At 35.4% G+C, this 24,552-nt stretch overlaps 2 protein-coding genes across 2 annotated transcripts in view; one reads left to right on the top strand and one right to left on the bottom strand.

The window, feature by feature from the left end:
- The first annotated feature begins 262 nt into the window (after nt 1-262).
- Nucleotides 263-24,552, top strand: part of LOC131521211 (glutamate receptor ionotropic, NMDA 2D) — a 126,394-nt gene continuing 102,104 nt past the window's right edge. Inside the window, exon 1 of the mRNA XM_058745729.1 lies at nt 263-442. The gene's annotated coding sequence lies outside the window, so the exon portion shown is untranslated. The remainder of the gene's footprint in view (nt 443-24,552) is intronic.
- pitpnc1b (phosphatidylinositol transfer protein cytoplasmic 1b) lies at nt 4,657-23,984 on the bottom strand. Its single transcript, XM_058745734.1, has 10 exons — nt 23,538-23,984; nt 21,277-21,425; nt 16,865-16,953; nt 16,699-16,706; nt 16,512-16,583; nt 13,599-13,691; nt 6,893-7,048; nt 6,736-6,799; nt 6,484-6,570; nt 4,657-5,558 (listed from the first exon to the last, which is right to left on the bottom strand). Exons 1-10 carry the CDS (start codon nt 23,583-23,585, stop codon nt 5,398-5,400), a joined length of 927 nt encoding a protein of 308 aa, XP_058601717.1. The 5' UTR covers nt 23,586-23,984; the 3' UTR covers nt 4,657-5,397.

Here is a 24,552-nt window from a genome sequence, read left to right as displayed (position 1 = left end):
AAAAAGTGACTGCGATTCAGCTAATTGGCGTTAAATCAGTGGCCGCGCCACCTGTCAATCATTTTACACAGTCACAGTAAGCATAATACTGTAAGTTAGTAATTCACACTGACAGCGACTTGCAGCGACATTGCAAACGGACATTGTTCATTTTTGATGACAGCTGGCGTCCCGCGTCCTCCAGCGTTTTTAATCGCTGTCATCGGTCTCAAATGTATTTTTAAGAGCGGGGTTTATGAAGCAGTGGGCGTGACTAAATCAGTCTATGTTTTGGCGGAAGTTCCAAAACTGCGTATGGCTTACAGCACTTTTCATTATTAATTCATGAATAACTGAATTGATTGTAGTGATGTCAAAGCTCTCAAGGCCTTCCACAAATCACGCAGAGATGTCCTGTTGATGGAGTAGGACAAAGGATTCGACAGCAATCCCAAGGCAGCAGGTACATCATGCAAACTGGTGCAGTAGTTTAACTGCAGCTCTCTCTTCTAAAGATGAATGGAGAAGTGGTGGGGGTTTACAGCTTTGATGATGTAATGATTGCATCATTTGTTTATTTATAGTCCTCAAGTGTGCAATGACCCTTTGTTAAATATTTAATATTTAGAATAAATGACAGGCTTGTGCCTCTGTGTGTGTGTGTATCGACTTAATCATATTTTGGGGACAAATTTGTATCCAGAAGTGAGCTAAATCCATCCATCAGAACCTCACAACATCTCCGTAACAGTGGTATAAAAATAAAGTATCTATCTATCTATCTATCTATCTATCTATCTATCTATCTATCTATCTATCTATCTATCTACCTATCTATCTATCTAGATACTTCATGTCTCTATCTATTTATCATATATCTATCTATCATCTGTTTATTTATTTAGTTGTTTGTAACAATGCAGAACATTTCTGACTTTTTATCATTTTATTGTAGACCTATACAAAAAGGAAAATGATAATGAATGAAAAGAGTGAAAACGAATGAGGGAAAAGAAGAGATACGGAGGAAAAAATAAGTTTTAATAAAAGCCAAATGCTGGTAAGAATGAAAATGGTGATTTCCTGGTTTTCTGGATATGATCTCATTACTATTACGGTCATGTTTAGGGTGGAGGAGGCTTGTCGGCTTCTTGTTGATGTCTCATTATGTAATGCCATATTTTGACCCTTGTATGTCATGCTCTGTGTGTTTGTGCGTGTGCATCCACATAATGACCATACTAACTATTTTTTCTATATTTGTGTCCATGACAACATGCAAGAGTATATATGTGTAAGCTTATGTTAATACGTGTGTGTGAGAGTATATAGTTATCGCAGTGTGCGCTTCATAGGTTCTCTGCTTATATGGAAAAGTTTACTTCCACCTTTGTGAATCAATAATACATCTCTATTAAGATCCATTGGGCTTTATTAGGGAACATATGCTGTGTTGCAGTGCAGTTCTGGCTATGTAATTAATGGGCTGGGTGGGCCAATTAAATTTGGGTCCTTTATGGTTGTGCTGATTGCTATGTTTAGGGCCTGAATTTCAATGAATGCCTCCCAAACATTCCCACCCTCTTGGGGGAGTATGTGCGTGCATGCGTAACTCTCTACATTTGCTTGCATGAGGGGATGCTTGTGCGTGTGCCCGTGTGTCGGCTGGAGGTGGGTTCAGCAATATAATTACTGCTCATAAATTACCCTTGAGATCTTTTTAACCCACCTATACTTTATTATGATAATAATGATTAGAGACAGACAAAAAGGCATTGGTGTCTGGGTTAGTTTGCAGGGCTTGGGTCAGTCTTCTGTCTTTAAACCAGCACATCTGTTCTGCTGTGAAATCCAGTTTGCAGTTTACAGGGATTTCTATGTGAAACTAAGCGATTTTACTGTTGTCAGGTATGTCTAATGATAAACATGCATTGTTTGTCGACATTTAACGGTTGTGGAAATGTTAATGACATTCATGAAGCTAGATATGCTGTAGATGGGTCAAAGACAAGATGTTCCATTTTGGTGTCCACATAAAAGTACATTTACTCAAATTATTTTGTATACATAGAAAGTTCATATACTTACATATACATAGTCACACTGCAGTTAATAAAAATATATAATTCAACCTTTCTATGTTGTGGTAAATTGCAAAACCACATGCCATTTGGTAAAATGCACAAAAAAACTTATTGTTAGATTTATTTTGAAAAATATGTAGATGTTGTGAATAACTGTGATTAACTAGTCAAGCTCACTATTTGATATAGGTTGATAGCCTGCAATATATGCTGAAGTTGAAGTTTCATCATTCTGGGTGAAATTTTTGTCATTTGGTGTAATGCAAACTCTCAGTGTCATCCATTATATTACAGTATCACTGTATAGATAGCAATTTGATAAATGAGGAATGTATAATTAATATTTTAAAGCATTTGTGTGTGTGTGTGTGTGTGATTTATTTTAGAAGCCTACAAACAGAGAGAGTTTCTAGGCACTGGCAAAAAGTAAATGCAAAGCCAGTAGCTGGAGCGGCACTCTTAGAAAGGTTTGCAGTTGTCAGAATAATAGGTTACCACTGTTTCTGAAAAGAGAGTCCATAGTAACAAGCAACTGTAAGAGTGCTTATTATTTTTCAACATCTGCTCCTGCTGTCATTTATTTAGGAATATTATTAAAACTAATTCATTGATAAAGACTAAAACTAAAAACATTTCAACACCAATATTCTCTCTTTTTTTGGCAAAACGTCATTGAGTGTAACAAACCATCGTTATTCAGCGTAACATTTATTTTTTTATATTATTCAAATATATAAAAGAATATGTGGTCATACTAATTTTCACTTCATTCGTTTCTTTCCACTTACTACAAAACCTTTGCTGACAAGAACAATGGTTAAAACCAGAAGGACAGTGGCAATGTATAAAGATTTTAAATATCATTTAAGCTAATTAGTATTTTTGTGCTGCACTGTGATCCTTAAATAGAATATGTCATCAAATGAGTCTGTTCTAAATATACCTGACAATGGCACTGAATGGCATTTCAGTGGATGTCTTCTGTAAATCATGGTAAATATGCATGATAGTCATTTTTGCGAAATAAAAATAAAATTACCCAGGACACATTCTAATGTATGGAAAACTAAAATGTAAAGCTGTATTACACTATTTTAGGCTTGAAAACATCATTCCGTCTTCCACCTTTTCCGTGGAATATAAAAGGTGAATTTTTCATGAATATCCTAGCTGCTCTTTTCAATGTAATGAAAGTGGATTAGGACTGGGGGCTTTTAGGCTTTAAAACGACACAAAAACCCCCCATAAAAATATAATAAAGCGGTCCATACAAATCAAATCATGCTAGTGTTTAAATGAAATTATTATTGTGTAGGTCCTACAATTTAAGACATTTTATTCAATTGTGCTGTTTATTCTATTCTGGTAGAGAGAGCTGATCTTTTACACTGCCTGCACTAGTGGAACTGCCTTAGCTTTCTTCTAATGAAATTTATACATCAGAAATGTTCTCCTGAGAGAGATAGAAACTGGGATGCGAAGGAGGGGCAGCAAGGGAAAGGAAGAGAGAATGCTGAAGATAGTGAGAAATTGAAAGAAAGAAAGAGCCAGAGCTGTAACAGAACAGCCTGGAGTACTTTGAGCGCTACTAGAAGACTTCAGGAAACATGGATTCAATCTTTGCCTTCCACATCCCTTCGTCAGAAAGATAAAAAGAAGGAAATAAAATCCTAGGAATGAATGAATACAGTAATAGCCACAGGAGGAAGCAGCAAGGATCTTTGCAATTATATGTGAGGAGAAAAGGTGAATATGACAGCAAAAAATGCAGTTCCTAGAACGCTTAAAGCTTACAAGATGCCTATGCTCTGACTTTTGTTTATAAAGTCACTTTTTATTGACGCTTTTTTTGGGTCTTTTACCCCAAGAAGTGAGTTATTAACAAGTATACTTGCTGTAAGTGTTCTTTTAACCTATAGGGATGCAGTGTTATTAAAAATGAATATATACCGTTCAAAAGTTTGGGGTCAGTAAGTTTTGTTTTTTTGGGAAAGAAACTGATAGTGTAATTATCAGTGCATTACATTTCACAGAATTACTGTTCTTTTGAACTTTAAAAAATAAATTTATCAAAGAATCCTGGAAGAAAATGTAGTGGCACCACAAGGTTTCAAAATAGTCTATAACAAGAAATGATTGTCGAGGACATTCTGAAGAATCATGTGACACTGAAGACTGGAGTAATGGCTGTTGAGAATTCAGCTTCACTATCACAGGAATAAATGGCTTTTTTTTTTTTTTTAAATATTAAAATAGAAAATTATAGTATTTCAAATATTACTGTTTTACACACACACACACGCATGTAGGTAAAATTAGACACTAACAACTAAAATTAGCCTAATTGTTTTATAAATGCGACAAGCGAATTTAGGGATCACAATATTATGTAAATTTTCAGAATTGCTAAAGTTATTAAATTACATTTAACAGTCTTGTTAAATTATTTGTGTTTTTAAAGGATGAACTTTAAGTGAGTGTTGGATGATGGCAAAGATCTTGATGTAAAAATAGAGCAAATGAGTATTTAATATCAAATATCTGATACTGATAAATAAAAAGTGCTTGAAAAAATTGGCCGATAACCAGAGTATCATGCATTCCTTAAGTTTATTATAAAAAAAAAAGGTGAAGATATGGCACTTTCAACATTCCTCGGTTTGTTTGAACGGCTTATTAATTAATGATGTGAATTTATGGTTCGGCACTATCACCAGTGGCATCTTACAAAGACAGGTGTTATATCAATGTCAAATAACGCATAATGCTTCATCCATTATAGTCTTTCACCTGATCACCCAGAGTACTATTGATAATGTTCTTTCTATGTGCTGCACCACTAAACAATCAATTGCGTTCCGTCAATGTATTGATACAGGGTCAGAGGTTAGTCTCAATAACCCGTAACCCACTAGAAAGTTGAGCTAGTCACTCACGATTGCCATAATCCATACGATTGGGTTTCGCTGAAACAGTCTACTGATTATGTCAATAGAGGCTCTTCATCTGCGTTCTGTGGTCCCCTTCATGTTCGTAGGCAGTGAAATAGACCATTTGTTCAATCCATTTTAGTGAGGTCTGTGAGAAACGTGAATTAAGGCACTATGGTTTCACTTCATGAGAAGCCAGAGTCTTTTTACATAATATCTACAATTCTTCAGTAATATGTTTTTGTCAAATGCCAACCTCTGCATGGAACACAAGCATGCAAGTCCAGTTAGAACGGAGAGCAGAAAGTGACAATGTGGAATGTCTTTCTAATTTTGGTTATAGAAGAAAATGTCCAAGTCCAGAATTTTGTTAAATGTAGGTACTGGCAGTGGACGATGTGGTGTTATTCTGGTGTAGAGTTTAATCTCATGGGATTTATGTGGGAGGAAGGGCAGGACGGAGAGCTTGGAATATCTACAGTCTTTACCCCCATCTTTTTCAGTGACGATTCATCCGTAACAGAGATGGAGCGAGTGAAGCTGGGTCGCATTGGAGGAGCAGAGTCTGCGAAGCAGAAAAGAAAATCATTTTTTTGTCACAAGTGCTTCTGATTTAGCGTACCATTTTGCAACAGTGTTTTTATGAGTCATGATGACTTCCATATTAATAATGAAGTTGCATCACAGTGCTGACTTAACTGTAACTGTGATTCAGTATAAAACGTTTACCAATAGAGGGCAGTGTGGATACTGAGAGGTGACAGTAAGTTCACATTGAAAATTACATTAACATTTATTCAGGTGGCAGAGGCTTTTATCCAAAGTGTGTATTCAAATGTATTCAGGCTAAATTTGATCAGTCATTTGCTTTCCTTGGGAATCGAACCCATGACCTTGGCATTGCTAGCGCTGTGCTCTATTGTTTGAGCCACAGGACGGCTAAAATCTATTTCAACTCTAACTTGAATCTGGAAACATTATGAAAATCAATTAAAATATTTATTTTCCTGCATTTATTTATCTCTTGGTCACTATTCAAATAAGCAAATTTGTGATATTGATTCAAAATTTTCATCGAACTGGTCACTCAAGACTCACTCATACTTATTTACTAAAAGAGGAAGAGAGTCTGATTTTTGATGTATGTAATCATTTCTTGAGTTTTAAACATATTTGAATATAATGTCCATTTTTAAACATTTTATTCAGAAAATAAATAAATAGGACATTTAAAAAAAAGAAGTTTCTCCTGGAATCATTTTAGAATTTTTATCTTACATTAAATTGAAAAATTATATATAACTATTAGGCCTATTATTATTATTATTGTTAATTTAACTATATATGCATATTTTTGTATGTTGGATGTTTTTGATATAAAATTGTTAAATTATTCTAAACATTATAAGCATAATACATTTGATTTTTCCATGAATATAGCCATTGCTGCTGATGGTGTTAAATCATAAATATTTTTAATTTCAGCATACCTGTGCAGGTAATGTCACTATTGAGTTTGCTGTTGGTTTCCTCCTGTTGTTTTCTCTCATATTCTCTCACCTGTTCGAGTGTCATTCCTGCATGCACAAATATTTGTTATGCATTTAGTGTGTATTTGGGAAGAATTAAGATAGATGAAGTACAGCAATCGAGTGCCAAGCGAGGGATCAGGATTCTTGTGTGTACTTAACAGAGCATGTGGTTAATTATGGTAATGAAGCATTGGAATACATCTCATTTACCATGCCACTCGTCAATCCATGCCACCGCCTGTCTGTGTCCCACCAACAGAATGTCACGAATGTTCTATGATGAATCACAACATGCCGTAATATGACACATGATGGGATTACATGACTAAACAGCATGATGTAATGCATGGGATGTTATAGTCAGTACCCTGTGAATGAAGTCCTCTGTTCGCCCCTGGAAGCCGTAGACCTCAAAGCCACAGGTGACTCTCTTGTAGGAGCACATGATGGGTTTAGTGGTGTTCCTCCAGCCGTCCACAAGGGGTCCCCGGCCTGTTTTCTGTGACACCCAGTTGCTCAGATCCTGTTTGTTTTAAGTAGATACACATTACCTGCTGAGTGAGCAGATCATTGCTTGCTCTTGTGTGTGTGTGTGTGTGTGTGTGTGTGTGTGTTGCATGCTGCGCATGAATTACTGTGCAAGGGTGACATTACATTTCACAGTCCATCATGTGGTGTCCTACTTCTAAAGCGTTAGAGGCACAAATCTCTTGCTTTTGGTTGTGAGACCTATTAGATATGTTTGATTAAGTATTATCGAACATGAACCTAAATTAACCTATCATGAAAAGTAGCTAGTTTTAAATTTTGGTATCAGCACTGTTTTAAAAGAGTGTCTGTTTTTATCAATTAAAATCTTTTAGTACATGATCTGTGGAGTTGATATTCAGGGAATTGTCATGCAAGCTATTATGAATAATTAATTCATTTTTTTATGAGCAGAAATGTAATATTTAGCTGCACTCCTGTTGGTGCATGCATGATTCCTGTTACAAAAAGTATTATTATTATTATTTTTAAACAGTGACATAAGAAATAACATAATTTGCACCCTTTTAAAGCACAAGTGATTAATCTTATTCTTTTTTTCAATATTTATGCAAATTGAAATGTTGACTAGCTGTCATAAACTATTAATAAAATTAATAAATTTTTAATAAAATAATCATTAAAATAATGATCGGATGCAAAATGCATTTTTACATGTTGTTTGAACTGAAATGTGTGTTTGGCAGTGAGTGTACACAACCACCCTATAATGATAAAAATCCAACCAGTGTTTTTTTAATAATCTCATTAAATAATTTCTCATATCAAGCCATTCTCAGATGACTGTCTGTGTGATGTCACACAGACCCAGGCCCCTCCCACGATTAGACCTTAGACCTGCCCTGAGTGAGCTGTCATCAGTCCACCCTTGTTTCGACGCTGGAGTAGACAAGAATAGGCTTGTTTGAGATGCGCCTCGCCTCGCCTGGAATGTAGGCGAAAGCAGGCGGCTGCAGTGAGGGGAGGAGTGAAATAAGACAGTTCTGACCTCTCGAAGTGGAACAGATACATACGAGATCAAAGGCGGATATGGCGTTATTCTCACTCATGCACTGTGCTGCTGATAAACATGATATAATTTCAGTTCAGTTCTGTTGCTTTTATATGAATATAAATATGATGAACAAGACACTCAAAGTGCTTGCTATTTAATTCCATACGAAAGTCGTATTTATCATCCATTTTTATTTTAATTCAAACATGTATTTCAGATTTTTATAGAAAATATGACAACAATCACATCTCACACAGAGATCGCACTATAGTGTTTGGGGATATTCATGCACAATTTAAATACATAATTGCATGAAATCAGATTTAAAAAAATAAAACATTTTAGAAGAGAAGGCAGCATCACGGTTGTCTGAACCAATGAGCATTAAGCTGTGTCGTCAGTCAGTCGTTTCCCATCATGCTTTTGATCAGCGAAGTCGGTGGAGAGTTTTTTGGCACACGTCAGCATGACATCAGAGCAAGGCGAAGGTAACTCGGACACTTTTCTAACCGGCATGCATCTCGCGGTGATCGGTTCTGCGCAGATTTTGCTCATCTCAAACAAGCCTAAATGTCTCCTAAGCGATTGAGGTGTTCTGTTGTTGGATATAATAATGAACATAGCAGTCGTCATTTACTCCCAACATCTGAGGCTCTGAAGACGCAGAGGATTACTTTTGTTTTTGAAGAGAATGCACCCCCCAATCTCCCTAAATGCATTTATGTTCGCGTGAATCATTCGTGATCCAGCTTCACCTACAGAAGAAGTGAGTGTAAGGTTTGTTTATGAATCTTTGCAAATCGCCTTTCCTAATAACGTGCTAGTTAGCAAGTTTCGTGGCTAAAGTAAACAGTCTCATGAGAACGGCTCATCACCCCATGGAAGAGAGGGGCGGGGTCAGCAGAGCTCATTTGCATTTAACCCTCTGGGGTCTGAGGTGATTTTGGGGCCCTTGAGATGTTTTGACATGCCCTGACATTTGTGCTTATTTCAGCAACATACTACACTGTAAAAAAAAAAAAAGTTGAGCCAACTTAAATTTTAAAGCAGCAAACTTCAGCAGATTTTTGAGTTTTCTCAACTTGTTGTTTTAAGTTTATACAACAAAAATTTGAGAATCTCCCACAAAAACAAATTGAGCAAACTCAAAAATCTGCTGAAGCTGGTAAAAAATGTTTTTTTAAGTTCACTCAACTCTTTTTATTTTTTTTTTACAGTGTATTGGCCAACATGTTTTTTTCTTTTTTCAGCACAAACTGTGCTACAAAAATATGTGAGCAAGATTGATGTATATGTTTGCATTTTTTAGAAAAAAAAAAGATTATGCGTGGTTAGTAAGTTTTAGGGGAAAAAATGTAGCTGAAATAAGGCCATAAAACACATACTGAATAGATCTGAATAAGACTTTTGAGTAATCTTTTGAGTAATATTCATGTCAAAATAATGTGAAAATCATCTTGCTTACTCCTTCACAGAAAACAATATATTGATTTAAATTTTTAAAAACATGTTTTGTGATCGAAAGCCTATATGCGAGGGAGTGGCAATGGCCATGAATATTAAGTGATTCTCACCTGAGAGACAAAGGGCCCTTCCCTAATGGCCCATCAGTGTGACTGTGACTTTGAGGCAGGTAAGAGAGAATGTGAGGAGACTGAAAAAATGTTTTGTTTTTTTGTTTGTTTTTTTAATTATTTGTATTTTATTTACAACACAGTATAATCAAAACATACATAATGAAGGTCAAAGACACATTTATTGTGCACACTGATCTAACCACAGAGATGTGAACAGACTTTGAGTCATTCCTGAAAACAGATTCTGTTCAACAAGTGAAACAAGTAAATCATAACTGATATTTACATGTGTTATTTAAGTGTTTCTACTTCTTTCCATGGATTCAAGAAGAAAAAAAACATAATCAGTAGTCAAGGATCTTGTTTTACCATAGAATATCAGTGTAGTTGAATATCTGATGTTGGTACAGCGCTCTCAGAGGAAAACAGTTTGAAGAGACTGAAAGTCAGCAGGATTCATCTGTGGTGCAGGTATCTGATCTGAAATACAAACAACCAAAAAAAACAAAAAACATTTGTGAGCATGTTAATATCAGCAGCATCTGTATGTGTGTATGTATGTGTATATATATATATATATATATATATATATATATATGTATATGTGTATGTGTGTGTGTGTGTGTATAAACTGACCAAAATTATAAACGCAACACTTTTGTTTTTGCCCCCATTTTTCATGAGCTGAACTCAAAGATCTAAGACTTTTTCTACGTACACAAAAGGCCTATTTCTCTCAAATATTGTTCACAAATCTGTCTAAATCTGTGTTAGTGAGCACTTCTCCTTTGCCGAGATAATCCATCCACCTCACAGGTGAGGCATATCAAGATGCTGATTAGACAGCATGATTATTGCACATGTGTACATGTACATATATATGTGTGTGTGTGTGTGTGTACTTGTTTATGCTACATTGTGGGGACCAAATGTCCCCACAAGGATAGTAAAACCTGAAATTTTTGACAATGTGGGGACCGGCCTGCAGTCCCCACGAGGAATAAAATTTATTAAAAATAGTAAATGATGTTTATCTGAAAATCTAAAAAAAGTTTCCTGTAAGGGGTAGGTTTAGGTGTAGGGCAATAGAATATACGGTCTGTACAGTAGAAAAAGCATTACGCCCATGGGGAGTCCCCACAAGGATAGCAAACCAGATGTGTGTGTGTGTGTGTGTGTGTTTTGTAGTCATAGACTCACACATGCTTTCTACTATTGTGTATAAAAAACAAACAAACAAACAAAAAAATTATAGCTGAGAAACTAATTATTATTGTTTAGCACCTTATTTAGCACCTTATTTAGCATTCATCTTGTTACAGTATACATTCATATTAACTTTTATTGTTTTATATAGAGCATGAAAACATCATCGCGCCGTAAGAAATTTAAATGCAATGAATTGCCTTTCATATTCAAAATGTTTTACTCGATTTCAAACATTTTAGTCAGGAATTATAGTTTGGGAAAAACCCAACTATGATTTTGTAGTCATATAGCCTACAGTAGCCTATGTATGATTTTATAGTAGCCTATGGTATGATTTTGTAACATGGTTTGTACTATTGTAAAAAAAAGGATATTTTATATCTGAAAAACTAATTATTATTGTTTAGCATGCTATTAAATCTATTTGTGAACAGAGTATAAACATGGTCTAAACATTCATAGACGCATAGCATTCATCATTTTGTAGTTTGGGAACAACCCAACTAGTAAACGTGTTCAAGTTTATGTCACAATAACACCTTAACTAATGCAAAAAAGAAACATTACTTACTCATCAGATTGATCTCCTCTGCTGGTTGAAATCTTGTTCTTTTGAGGGAAATCCTGCCTTTACTCAGCGCGTCTTCTTCCAGAAACGAACAGTAGCTGCGATGAACGATCTCCTCACTCTTTGTTTGCGTTGGGCATTTACATGTGTGCGCCTCTCACGTGGATATTTACATATGAACTGCGCGAGCGAGATTCAAGTTATTTTCGGTGTTATCCACGTTTGTCGACCTCAGAGGGTTAAATCAGCATGCAACAAAACGGCTTGCTCTGAAAAGAGCTGTTTTTGGCAAGTAAAAAGGGTGTTTTTTTACACTATCATTGATCAATTTTAACCAAAGTATGTTATAGACTTCATTAAGACCCTACAGAATCATATCAAGTTGTGGAAAATGGGCATTCGATGACCCCTTTAAGATTATCAGGCCTATTTATAGACATTTTTAATTATTTTATTTATTAATTTTATTAGTTTATAAATGCCTTTTTCTCCATTTAATGGAAAGCTTTTGATTTTTGATGATAAAATGGAAATTAAATCCATCTAACTTTTATATTCGAAAATCATTATTAACAAGGATTAGGCCTGAACTGTGGATCATCAGTATTGTTTGTATTCATTTATTACAGTAATGATCAATTATAGAACATAATCCATTTTTTAACAACTTGTTATAATATAATATAATATAATATAATATAATATAATATAATATAATATAATATAATATAATATAATATAATATAATATAATATAATATAATATAATATAATATAATATTGGAACATTGATTCAGCCATGCCTACTTTAAAGTTTAGTTTTGGTCCCTTTTGTATGGACATAGTTTGTTTAACTGTCTTTTGTCAACAAGTCTGAGCTTGTCTTCAGTGTATCTCAGCTGTTTTTTCTTATTGAAAACTGTAATCCTTTTGGATTTGTCCTATTCCTAACTCGGCATATGACAGCTATGGATTTGAGGTTGCGCATGACTGAGTCTGAGAGTGTAACATGGAAACATGCTTTCCTCTGATGTATTATTTGTCCACTGAAAAGGCAGCAAATTCCAATGAACTGTATCTCTAAGTAGAGCACACTGAGGAATGTGGTTTTATGTAATGCTTGTCTTGTGGTTTTTGCTTCTGTGCTTGTGTGCACACACAGTACTTATGTCTCTGATGTGTCCTTTAAATGCTAGCTCTGAAGACATTTGCACTGCTGTGAGACCACAAAGACCCAAAGAACACAGATGCTTATTTGTGAGTCAAAGTTGTTCACCATTTCGAACTCAACTCTAATTCAAATCTTGATTTATGAACCTGGTACAAATTTACAATTTAAATTTAAGCAAGTACAAGCAATTATATTTGCTGTAAGTTCGTATGAATTAGCTAGAAATGTTCTCATAAACCCAACATATGGGCTATTTCCAGAAAAAATGTAATTATATTAACAATCAGTGTTTGAAATGCTACTTACTGACTGAATAAAATGTAGTAGGGATTTTTAAACAAAACATGAAAAGATTTTGAACTTTTACTTGAATTTTTGATTCTGCCTTTTATTTCTAATTAAATCAGATAAATCTGTTGATTTTAATACACTGACAATATAAAGCCAGTTAATTATTTTATATAAAACAATGTGATGGTTTTTAATATTTTTCTCAAAAAGCATAATTTGATCTTTATACATAAAGATGTATAATTGCTTTATATTTTAGGAAAAGTGTCTCTCTCAGGGGGTTCATTATATTTAGGGGGTCCTTTGTATCAAAAAGTTTGAAACCCCCTGCTGTATGTCAAATAAAACATGTTTTGATGTTCGTTTTAATGTGACAGCACTCAGTTTAGTCTAATGAGCTGAGAAAAAAAAGTAGCCTACATACAGGGAGATAAATAGGCATAATTAGGCAAAATTAATTATTTATTTATGTTTTGACGAAACTTGTGTTGGACTAATGAAATTCCTCTTATGTAGATTGCAGTTCCATACATTCCTCTTCCTGCCATTCCGATTCAAATCCCAATTTAACATCCTGTGGCGTGTGGCCAATCTGATTCACAGTTCAACTCATTTTCACATTGAAAATGAGTCCAATCTTAAATTCTGAATTTTACCCAGCCCTGATTTTGTTTTGCCATGTATTTATGCATACTGTATATGAATGTGTATGTACCTCCGACTCCTTATAATGCTTGTCAGGGATTGGATCGCTCAAAATATCCAAAAAGTAGACGCTGTCCTTTGGAGTGGGGTCATCATCAAACACCTGCACAGGAAACATCAGACAGCACGGTCAGACAAATCCAACAATATATCAAAGAACACGCTGCTTTCTTATTCCAGCAAGTCCCTAATGCCCAAGTGAAAAATGACACTGCAACTTCAAGTTCTGTAAACATAGAGGCTTACAAATGCACCAGCTTCTGCATCTGATTGAAGACAATGGGAATGTGTATCAGTGCTCAGAGCGATTGTCATATAAAATACCACACAATGCAACCGGTTAAACATTCTGTAGCCCATTACAGAACCTTGACACACTACATAACACAAGACTCTAGGGCGTAGGCACAGACTCTGAATTAATGCAAAAAACATGGAAACAAAGAGTGCAAAATCAAGCCTACTATAGGCAGAAGTACTGAATTATGCAAACTACTGCAGGCCAGTGGAAAAAGAAAGCAGATAACAAGTCTTAACTTAAAGGAAGGCTGCTTTGACTGTGCAGCATTGCAGGTGCTTTTTGCACCCGCTGGAATCTAAGAGAACAAATGAAAAATAAGCAATTAAGAAAATAAGTGGTGTTCTCTATTTTGTCTCTCTGTTTCAGACACTCTTTAGTCTTTTTATGCTGTTTATAGTTAAAAGCAATGCAAGTGTTTTACAAATTCCTGCTCTTTTTCTCCTCCATTCTTTCCTCTCTCTGTCTTTTTATCTTTGTCTCCTCATTGAAAAGCCGTTGTAATGTTTACTCTTCCTCTCATCTGATGTGTTGACAGTATTATTTTCATTTGTTTGATTGTGCTGGAGTTGTGAAACTTGCTGTGTGAATGTGCCTGTATGCAAAACAGATATCTTGTTGTTTATGTAATACACTCTCAGGAAAAAAAGGCACAAAAGCTGGAACTGTTTCAGAAGATACACCCTTGTACTGTAATTTATTTACCCCTAGTGAGTGCATATTAGTACCTTAAAGGTACACCTTTTGAAAGGGTACCGCCCCAGCTGATTCATTTTTAAAGTTAGGTGTAAATGTGTGTGTGTGTGTGTGAATGAGGGAGTGTGTCTTTTGTTATATGTGGAGAGAAAGTTGCAGGAAACTGTATCAATTACAAAGTATCAATAACAAAACTCTCCTGCCATCTCCCTCTCACTTTGTTCCTCCCAGGCAGACTCGCTCATAAATCTTTGAGTCGCTTTGTGGCAGGTTGGATCTTGTTTAAGTCGTATTTTTCATTTCTTAATAACTGAGAGCACTCCGAGGTACAACTGCCTTTCTCTCTTTCATTCGCAGTATGCAAACAAACACTGCAAACCAGTAATAACTCAACTCATCACAATAAGTACTAAGTAAAAACTCTGAATGACAACATGGCTAAATAAATTGTTTGTTCACTTTAAAGCAGGAGACTCTCATTACCTGCAGGCCAGTTGAAAAATTTTTGTTTTTTAAATCTAAAACTTATGCAGTTATTAGTGCAGTTTTATGGTTATTGATGTATGGAAAGACCTTGGAGCGACTCATGAGATTGTATTTCCTGAACACTGCAATTTTCCCCATTAAGCCCCATTTAGAAACCAAAAACATTTGATGTCATGGTGAGAAGTTATTTAAAAATTATGCACAGTTTTAGAAGTCTAGCCAATACTGAGAAGATGAAGATTATTTTGATGTTATTGTCTCATGGCCGTTATTAAAATTCTGCAGTTTTTTTTGTCTAAATGAATAAAAAAAAGACTAAAAACTAAAATAATTTAAATTATAATTAATTCGGGCATCACAACATAATATTGTACAGTATGAAAAATGGATATTAATTTTCAAACTTGCTAGATTAATTAGATTCATTAAATGCTAAATTTGTGTTTTTTAAATGTTAAATTATGTGTTTTTAAAGATTAGCATTAAATGTAAAAATCTAAAAGTCAAAATTTGAGAAAATAATTTAGTTTGAAATGAAGTAAAATAAAGCGTCTGTTTTTGAAAAGAAGTTTCTTATGCTCACCAAGGCTGCATTTAACTGATCACAGTATTATTACAATTATTACACTTAAAAATTACAGTTTTTTATTTTTATTATATTTCAAAATGTAATTTATTCCTGTGATGGCAAAGCTGAATCTTCAGTGTCACATGATCCTTCAGAAAGCATTCTAATATGCTGATTTGGTGCTCAAACATTTCTTATTATTATCAGTGGTGAAAGAATTACCATTATGTACAGTAAAATTAACAGTTGTGCTGCTTAATAATTTTGTGGATACATTTTCTTCAGGATTCTTTGAAGAATAGAAAATTCAAAAGAACAGTATTTATGTAATTTATTTATTTGTTTATTTTATTTTGTAACATGTTGTTACTGTCACTTTTAAGCAATTTAATGCATCCTTGCTGAATGAGGGGGGTGGAGGAATTTTTTTTCTTTTTTTGTTTTTACTAAGTTGTGACCCCGAATTTTTGAATGGTAGTGTAGCTGTGCAGAGCACCAAAAATAAAAATGTGGTATTCATTAACTGAAGGCACGTCACAGTGAGTTCTGGTTTAGACTGCTCTGTTGTTTTAAATACAAGAGACCTAGATTTTCTACACATGTCTGAACAAAATCTTTTTGACCCATACCAGTCGTTTGAGGCCCTGCTTTAAAGGCATTGGTGTCGTATGTCACAGCAGGAAGGTGGAGTGTTTGGATCTTGCCTGACTGTTACTACTGAGTGCTTCAGAGACAGACACAAGCACAATGGCCTTTACAAGGACGCTGAAGCTACATGTGCTGCTGATGAATCGTCCTCCTTTAAGAGGATTATCTCCTGTAAGAACACACACTGTGTGTGAGTGTGTGTGTATGTGTGTAGCCATCTCACTCACATTTTCATTGCAACCGTTGTCATTCTCAAAGTGCGTCTCAATCTTGACTTGGAACCTCGGTAGGAAGGAACACTTTTGGAAAGAGCAAAGAAGAGAGAGAGAAACACGAGAAGGAGAGAGAGTGAGGTGATTATGTTGAGCCCAGAGCAAACTGCATGAGTTTGAGCTGACATATGAGAATACTTACCGTGTACTCTATAGTAAAACACCAGTGGATGGAGAAAAAGAGAGGTATGCAGAAGAGAAATAGGGTGTTAGGTCACAGCTGGTTGCATTGAACAGAAAACATGGATGTACATGCCATGTGACGATACGTTAATATTCAAACATTGTAACAAAATGCTTAAACTGACCTGTTTCGGTGTAAGGGTAGAAGTTCCAGGCAGTTTCTGTGATATAAAAAACCATGGGGACAAACTTTCTTATCCAGGTTGGCAGTTTGCTGAACAGAGACATAAAGGGAAACATGAGAAGATGTTATGACGCAACAGACGTATTAAACAAAAGACAAAAACATCCCTCAGCTTAATCCAGCTTGAATTTCCATGTGGGTGTATGTTAGTTAGGTACTGATGTGGCTAGCATAATGTAGAAATGCACCATGCAGTTCAACAGTTGAACTTGTGATCACAAGTGAAACTGTTAAAATTTATCATCTAGCACAATCTTTCTGGTGAAGCTGGTTGACGAAATTTCTTAGTAGTACAAAGGCCTTGTGGAGTGTTTTATATTTCCCTTCACAGACACTTCTGTTATACTTTAAGATGTCTTTCAAAGTATGTTATAAATATTTTTGTTACCTTTTAATGTTTTTCTGTATAACTGGCATCATGAACTAACAATGAACAATACTTTATTAATCTAGATTAATGTTCATTTCTAATGTCGATTTTCAAAATTTTAAATTGTATGAATTATCATTAGTGTATTTTGAAAAAATAGGAATTAACAATGTATAATTGTATATGTAAAAGTGAACAAACCTCGATTAAGAAATGCTGTAAAATTTTGATACCTAATGTATTAACAAATTTGAACAAATTAGGCCTTGATGCAAAGTGTTAAAATATTAACCATAATAATATTGTATAATAAAAACATGTAATACTATATGACAGGATGATTTAAATGATAAAATATATAGAATATCAGTCCAAAATTTGGGGTCGGTAAGATTTCTTTGCAAAGAAAATAAATTAATTAATACTTTGGTAACACTTTACAATAAGGTGTCATTTGTTAATATTAGTTACTGTATTAACTAACATGAACAAACAATGAACAATGTATTTATTACACTATTTATTCATCTTTGTTAATGTTAGTTAATGAAAATACAGTTGTTCATTGTTTGTTCATGTTAGTTCACATTGCATTAACTAATGTTAACTAACACAACTTGTGATTTTAATAATGCATTAGTAAATGCTGAAATTAACATTAACTAAGATTAATAAATGCTGTAGAAGTATTGTTCATTCTTAGTTCATGTTTACTAATATTGTTAACTAATGTTAACTAATGAACCTCATTGTAAAGTGTTACCAATACTTTTATTTAGAGGGATCAGGCTTACTAGGAAAGTTCGAGGCTTGGCTGTTTCAGCGTGGTCTGCTACCAAGACTCATGTGGCTACTGACAATTTATGAAGTGCCTATGACATCTGCGGAAGGAGTCGAGGGGCAAGTAAATAAACACTTTCGCAGATGGCTCGGAATTCCACAAAGCTTCACGTCAGTAGGGCTATACATTAGGTATGGACAGTTACAGCTACCCCTATCATCCGTGGTCGAAGAGTTTAAGGTGGCAAAGTGCAGGGCTGTGATGATACAGAGACTCCAGCGATGAAAAGGTCAGATATGCAGGAAAGATCATCAAGATTATCACCACAAGATCAGAACGCAAGTGGGCAGCTGACACATCAGTGGCGCAGGCTGAGAGCATGCTGAGGTTGAAGGACATCATCGGGAGCCCGTGCACGGGGAGACAAGGAATCGGGACCAACCACTTCCAACAATGGGGGAAAGCAGACCCAAGGCAGAGGAGAGGTATGATCCAAGCCGAGGTCCGACACCTGGAGGAAGAAAGGCGAAGGTCAAAGGCCGTGGAACTTGGATCACAAGGAGCCTGGACTAAGTGGAACCTGCCAAAGAGAAAAATCACGTGGCCTGAACTTTGGAGACTAGAGCCCTTTCACATCTCTTTCCTGCTCTGATCAGTGTACGACACTCTTCCAACACCAACAAACCTGCACAGGTGGAGAATGAGGGAGGTCTCACTGTGCAGTCTATGTGGAGGGAGAGGCACATTGGCGCACATTCTGGCGGGGTGCAAGACTGCACTTAGCCAGGGGAGATATAGATGGTGTCACGACAAGGTCCTCTGTGCACTGGCTGACATCTTGGAGCAGGAGATACAGAAAAAGCGCAGACCCATGTGAGACCAACCTCATATATCCGAAGAGGACTCAGAGAGGAAGGCTACCAAGTACCAGGACCTAGTCCAACAATGCAGGGACAAAGGGTGGCAGACTTGATTATTTCCAGTTGAGGTTGGCTGCAGAGGTTTCCCGGTGCTGTCTGTGCGGAAGATGTTAACAGCCCTGGGAGTAGCAGGAAGGGGGAGGAAGATAGCTGCTCGCAGGTTGGGGAAGGCAGCGGAAAGGGCCTCTTGTTGGCTCTGGAGTAAGCGGGAGGAGTTGAGCTGGAAGTCAGGAGAAGATGGGCAGTGACAGGCCATCACTGCCGACCCGCCAACTGGAGGACGTTGTGGTTTAGGGTCGAAACGTCCGAGGAAAATCTTCCCCTGGCTGAAAACTACAGTCACAAGACAGTGAATGATGGTGTAAGCATACAGATGTATCTAATAGCAAGGATGCGTTAAATCAATCAAAAGACATTTATTTTGTTACAAATAATTTTGGTAACACTTTGCAATAAGGTTCGTTAGTTAACAACATTATTAAACATGAACTAAGAATGAACAATACTTCTACAGCATTTATTCATCTTAGTTAATGTTAATTTTAGCATTTACTAATGCATTATTAAAATCACAAGTTGTGTTTGTTAACATGAATAAACAATGAATAAATAATCATTAACTAACATTAACAAAGTTTAATAAATAGTGTAATAAATGCATTGTTCATTGTTTGTTAATGTTAATTAATACATTAACTAATGTTAACAAATGACACCTTATTGTAAAGTGTTACCATAATTTTTTATTTAAAATAAATGCTGTTCTTTTAATTTATCACGGAATATTGAAAAAATATAATATTTCCATAAAAAAATATTAAGTAGCAAAACTAATACAGTAAAAATAGCACAACTATTTCTTGAGCAGAAAATTGGCATATTAGAATAATTTCTGAAGGTTTATGTAAGACTGTATGGCTGCTGAAAAAAATATTCAGCTTTGCAATCACAGAAATAAATTACATTTTAAAATGTATTAAAATGCAAACAGTTATTTTAAATTTGTAATATTATAATATATAATAGAAATGTCTTGCTGAGTGTAAAAGACAAAAAAAAAAAAAAAAAAAAAAGAACAGTAGTATTGTTTAATGATCAACTAACTGAAAAAAGTTAGTTCTGATAAAATGTCTTGCATAATTTGTTTGCAGTAGCTGTTTGTTTTGATATTTTCTATCTTGTGCAATGCTAGTCATTTAAAGTTAAGTGTCCAGATACTTTTTAGGACACTTTAGAGGTGCATATGTGCTTGTGTTTTGGGTCAAGAGGTCAAACGACCATCACAATAGCTAAAAGTCTGATTTCCAGAAGTGTCTGGTGCCATCTGTCCCTTACAAAAACACAGTCATAGTCCAAGAAACCCCATACCGAGCAAGAGAGATAATGAACTCAGCACTGTAAGATAAGGCAGCACAGACAGCGCTTGAGATTTACAGCCTGAGGACTTGAGTGATGGATGGATGGACAGAGGATGAGAAGAGAGGGGTGGAGAAGAGAAGATGTAGATCATTCACGGTCAGCCAGTTGTGTCGAGCGCATTCTCACACTCTCTCTTTCCCATTCCTGAAGTGACAGACATTTCCACAGCATGTTCCCGAGGAACAGCACATTCCCACCCAAAAACTGCCATTATGTTACGATCCTTTGCTGCGCGTATCTTGACGATACAAGTTAAATTATTCATAATTACAATGCAGTGCTTCAGCGTGATGTACTTGTAAACAGCATATAATGATCTCGTCTGCGGTAATATCAGCATTTGAATTAGACTCACATGCTCCATGATAAGATTTATTTGACCATTAGGAACTTAATGCTCTGCCCTTTTGGTCTTTGCTAACACATTAATGGCTTGAAAAATTTGTTTTACTGCTAGAGGTGCAGTAATTCATATTCACAACAGCATCTAATGACTGAGTGTGTGTGTGTGTGTGTGTGTTTTGTCCTTGTAGGGCGAGAGTGTAAGGAACACAAGAAAACAGGCAATTACAATAAGTGTGTGTGCATGTTGACGGCGTGGGATGATATCGGACTGAATGTGTACGTGATCTTCTGTCGGATGCTTATGCTGATGTGTGATTCTGCTTGAAGCCCAACAGGAAGAGAGAAGGTGTTTTTGGAGGGAAAGTGAGCGATGGTTGGAGATTTGCTGCATGCATAAAGGTGTTAGCTGCAGTCATCAATAATAGCTGATCGCTGGCACGTTGGCAGGTGGGTGATGTAAACTGTGAAAGAAACAGGATCGCTTATGCATGCACGTGTGTGTGTGTGTGTGGCCTCACCTGTTGAGGTAGATGCGTTTCTCTGTGATCTGTCCAGCTCCGTGTTTGGGGTCTGTGCAGGGTTCATTACGGACGACCTCCACCCCTTCTCCTCCTCCGCTCTGCTCACTGCTGTGCTTGCTGATCATGTATAACTGGCCGATCTTGTACTGAAGAAGAGAGAAAGAAATTGTTGACCTCTGTTTGTGACCATATAGGTTTCATTTCTCTTTTTTTGGACTTGTTTTGTAGCTGGGTTGAGGAGAGTTCTAGATTGGAATGACAGGAAGTTGAATTGACAGAAATTAGTCAGAGAAATTAGTTCAATGTAAGTTTTGAGAAAAAACATAAATATTTTCATTGTTTTTAACTAATTATGACAATGTATTCATCGATCTGTATGTTATAAAATATATCTAATATAAGACATATTTTTCTAAGCTCAATGCTGTCAGACTCGATAGATAGATTTGATATGTATATGTTTGTGTATATTAAAAGAATAAAAATATTTATGTATATACTGTGTATTATTATGTGTATATATAAATACACACACATACATACAGTATATATTTTGAAAATATTTACATGTATATATTTATATTCATATAATTTATATTATATATAAATATATTTAATATATAAACATAACATATTTTTCTTAAATACTGTATATATGTGCGTGTGTGTGTGTGTGTGTGTGTGCATGTGTGTGTGTGTGTGTGTGTGCATACATACATACATACATACATGCATAATAAATATACACAGTACACACACATTATGGAAACAAACTTTATGGAAACAACTTTGGAAATTTCATATTTATTTATGAATTATATTATTATTTATTATTATAATTTAATGCATTATTAAGTAAATTGGAGCTTTATAGGAAATTGTGTACTTCAGTAATGATACATAAAATGTAATATATTTAATGCAATATACAAATTAAATACTTAAATTGTATTACATTTCTGTAGGTGCTGTTTTACTATCAGCCTTTGATTATTAATGTAATATATTTACATTAATAATATAACACATTTTGGAAATATTGTGATATGTACTAACATGATAAAGTAAAAATGTTTATGGGCATTTTTTTTCAAAAATAAAAAGTAATATCAGCAATATAAAAATGTCATGAGTTTAAAGCTTTTGAGAATGTCTTCTTCCATGATCCATGAAATTTAATTAAATTAAATTCAAATTTTAATTTATTTTTAAATAATTTGTTTTCATTTAATATATGCATATTTTTTTAATTAATTTAATATAATAAATATTTTAATAAATACATATGTGTTGAACATGGTAATATTATATGTAATGTAATATTAATATATTTTACATGGTATGTATTTTAAAATAGATTTAATTTACATATTTAAATTAACATTTTACATATTTAAAAAGGATTATTAACAAAATCATGAACGTCAAGAGTTTAAAGCTTCCATAAATACTAAACCCTTCCACTTAAACATCATTGTTTGTCATATGTGTTTGATCTCTCATCTGCCATATGTTTTGTTTTTGTTTTGTTCTCTAAAGACTAAAGTGTTCTGGATACATAATATTTCCATATATTCTCCTGAAAAGCTGCATTGGCAGCACTGACAGGGTTCCCGCTGTTTTTCTGAGGAGGACTAATTCTTTTGAAATCCGTTAATGTGAAAACTCACTCCAGCAATCATTGTCACCGATGATGACACAGACCTTGTGAGGCTTGGAGAAAAATGCTGCCTGTATGCACAACAGAGCTCCGGAAAAAGGGGGCGGTGCTCCTGTCTGGAAACTATGCGGTCTAGTGCTGATGTAGACCATAGACGAATTCTGAGGAAGACTTTTAGGTCAGGTGTGCTTGTGTGGACTTGTCTGATCTGAACGAGCACAAGTTGGCTACTCGAAGGTGAAACAGAGACAGACTAAACAATCCCTGAGCCACCTGTAGAAATCCCAAGCCGTTTGTGGCAAAAGGCCTTTGTGTTTTGTTCCCAGCCTTGAAGTGAATAACTCACTCCTGCCTTCAGAATAAAAGGACGCAACTGGTCAGACCCGTTTAGGTAAATAAAACGGCTGAAACGGAGGAGAGATTATGTAATACAACCCACAGACAGATACACAGAACGACAAGGTTTCATTTGCGTAAAAAGAGTGGAATAGAAATCCTATTGACCTTTACTTCTATACACGCTAATCATGAGGACAGCTGCTGTACACCCAAACATATGGACGCAAACCCAAACACATGTAAAATGTTACAAACTTACCTCATCGACAGTGAGCGGCATGCATATCCGGTATTCTTTCATCAACATGGTTTGGCTTAAATGGGCTTTGTTTTATCCTTTTGTCTGTCTGTCCCTTTCTGTTTCTCTTAAGCGTCTGTTTCCTATTTTCAAACTGTGTCAGCACGAAACTGTCAAGCGGTTTCCGTAAAGCAATGTTGCACCCCTCTTCCTCTCTCACTTCACTGATGTCAGAGCTGGTCCTGTAAACTCTGCCAATGTGTAGCCGCCGTGTTTATTTTATTGTTCTCATAGTCTCTCTGTCTTTCCTTCTTTCCTGGCTCTCTGTATCATGAATGTACTCGCTTCCTTAGCATGCAGTTCTTCCGTTCTGTTTTTAATTTATGGTTTAATGTGATATTGCAGAGGTAAGAGCAAAACTGAAGCTTCCTCTCTCTACTTCTCTCTTTCTGTGAGTGTGAAAGAAGAAAACAGACTGCAGTTTTCATGTGTAACCTTGCCATGTTCTATGCCCCTCCCTCGTCCCTCCCCTCGTCTCCGTTCTGTGTGCATTCTTTTCTTGTGTGCTTATCTTTATTCTTTCTCTCCTCCCTCACTCCGTCCACCCCTTCCCTCCTCCACCTGACTTTCCTTTCCTTTGCTGATTTCCCACACAATACCAGCTCTCCATCTTCTTCATCTTTTGTACTCACAGTCCTAGTTTCACTTTCTCTCTCTGCTTTTGTCCTGCTCTCTTTATATACAGTATCAGTATAACTTCACTTTACCCCAGATAAAACAAACTCTGTTTACAATACAAAATGCACTGACCTGTAGTCTGTAGTGTCATTTCTGCCAGACAGAAAGTCTGTGTGCGTCCGAGAGGTTTACACTACTGTTTCAAAGTCAATACAAAGTAAATTTTTTTAAATTAAATTAATACTTTTAATCAGCAAGGATGCATTAAATTGATCAAAATTGACAGTGAAGACTTCTATATTGTTAGAAAAGATTTCTATTTCAAACAATGCTGTTCTTTTGAACTTTCTATTCATCA

Source organism: Onychostoma macrolepis, chromosome 16 (genome assembly GCF_012432095.1).
Source record: "Onychostoma macrolepis isolate SWU-2019 chromosome 16, ASM1243209v1, whole genome shotgun sequence".
Lineage (NCBI taxonomy): Eukaryota > Metazoa > Chordata > Actinopteri > Cypriniformes > Cyprinidae > Onychostoma > Onychostoma macrolepis.
The sequence above is the reverse complement of the archived record's forward strand: the minus strand, read 5'-3'. Positions and strand labels throughout refer to the sequence as shown.

Excerpts from the sequence above, each read along its gene's own strand:
- pitpnc1b (XM_058745734.1), bottom strand. The coding sequence starts at position 23,585 with ATGTTGATGAAAGAATACCGGATATGCATGCCGCTCACTGTCGATGAG. Across the intron at positions 21,426-23,537 it reads TGCCGCTCACTGTCGATGAG|TACAAGATCGGCCAGTTATA; the intron begins GTAAGTTTGTAA and ends TCTCTTCTTCAG. Across the intron at positions 16,954-21,276 it reads AAACGCATCTACCTCAACAG|CAAACTGCCAACCTGGATAA; the intron begins GTGAGGCCACAC and ends GTCTCTGTTCAG.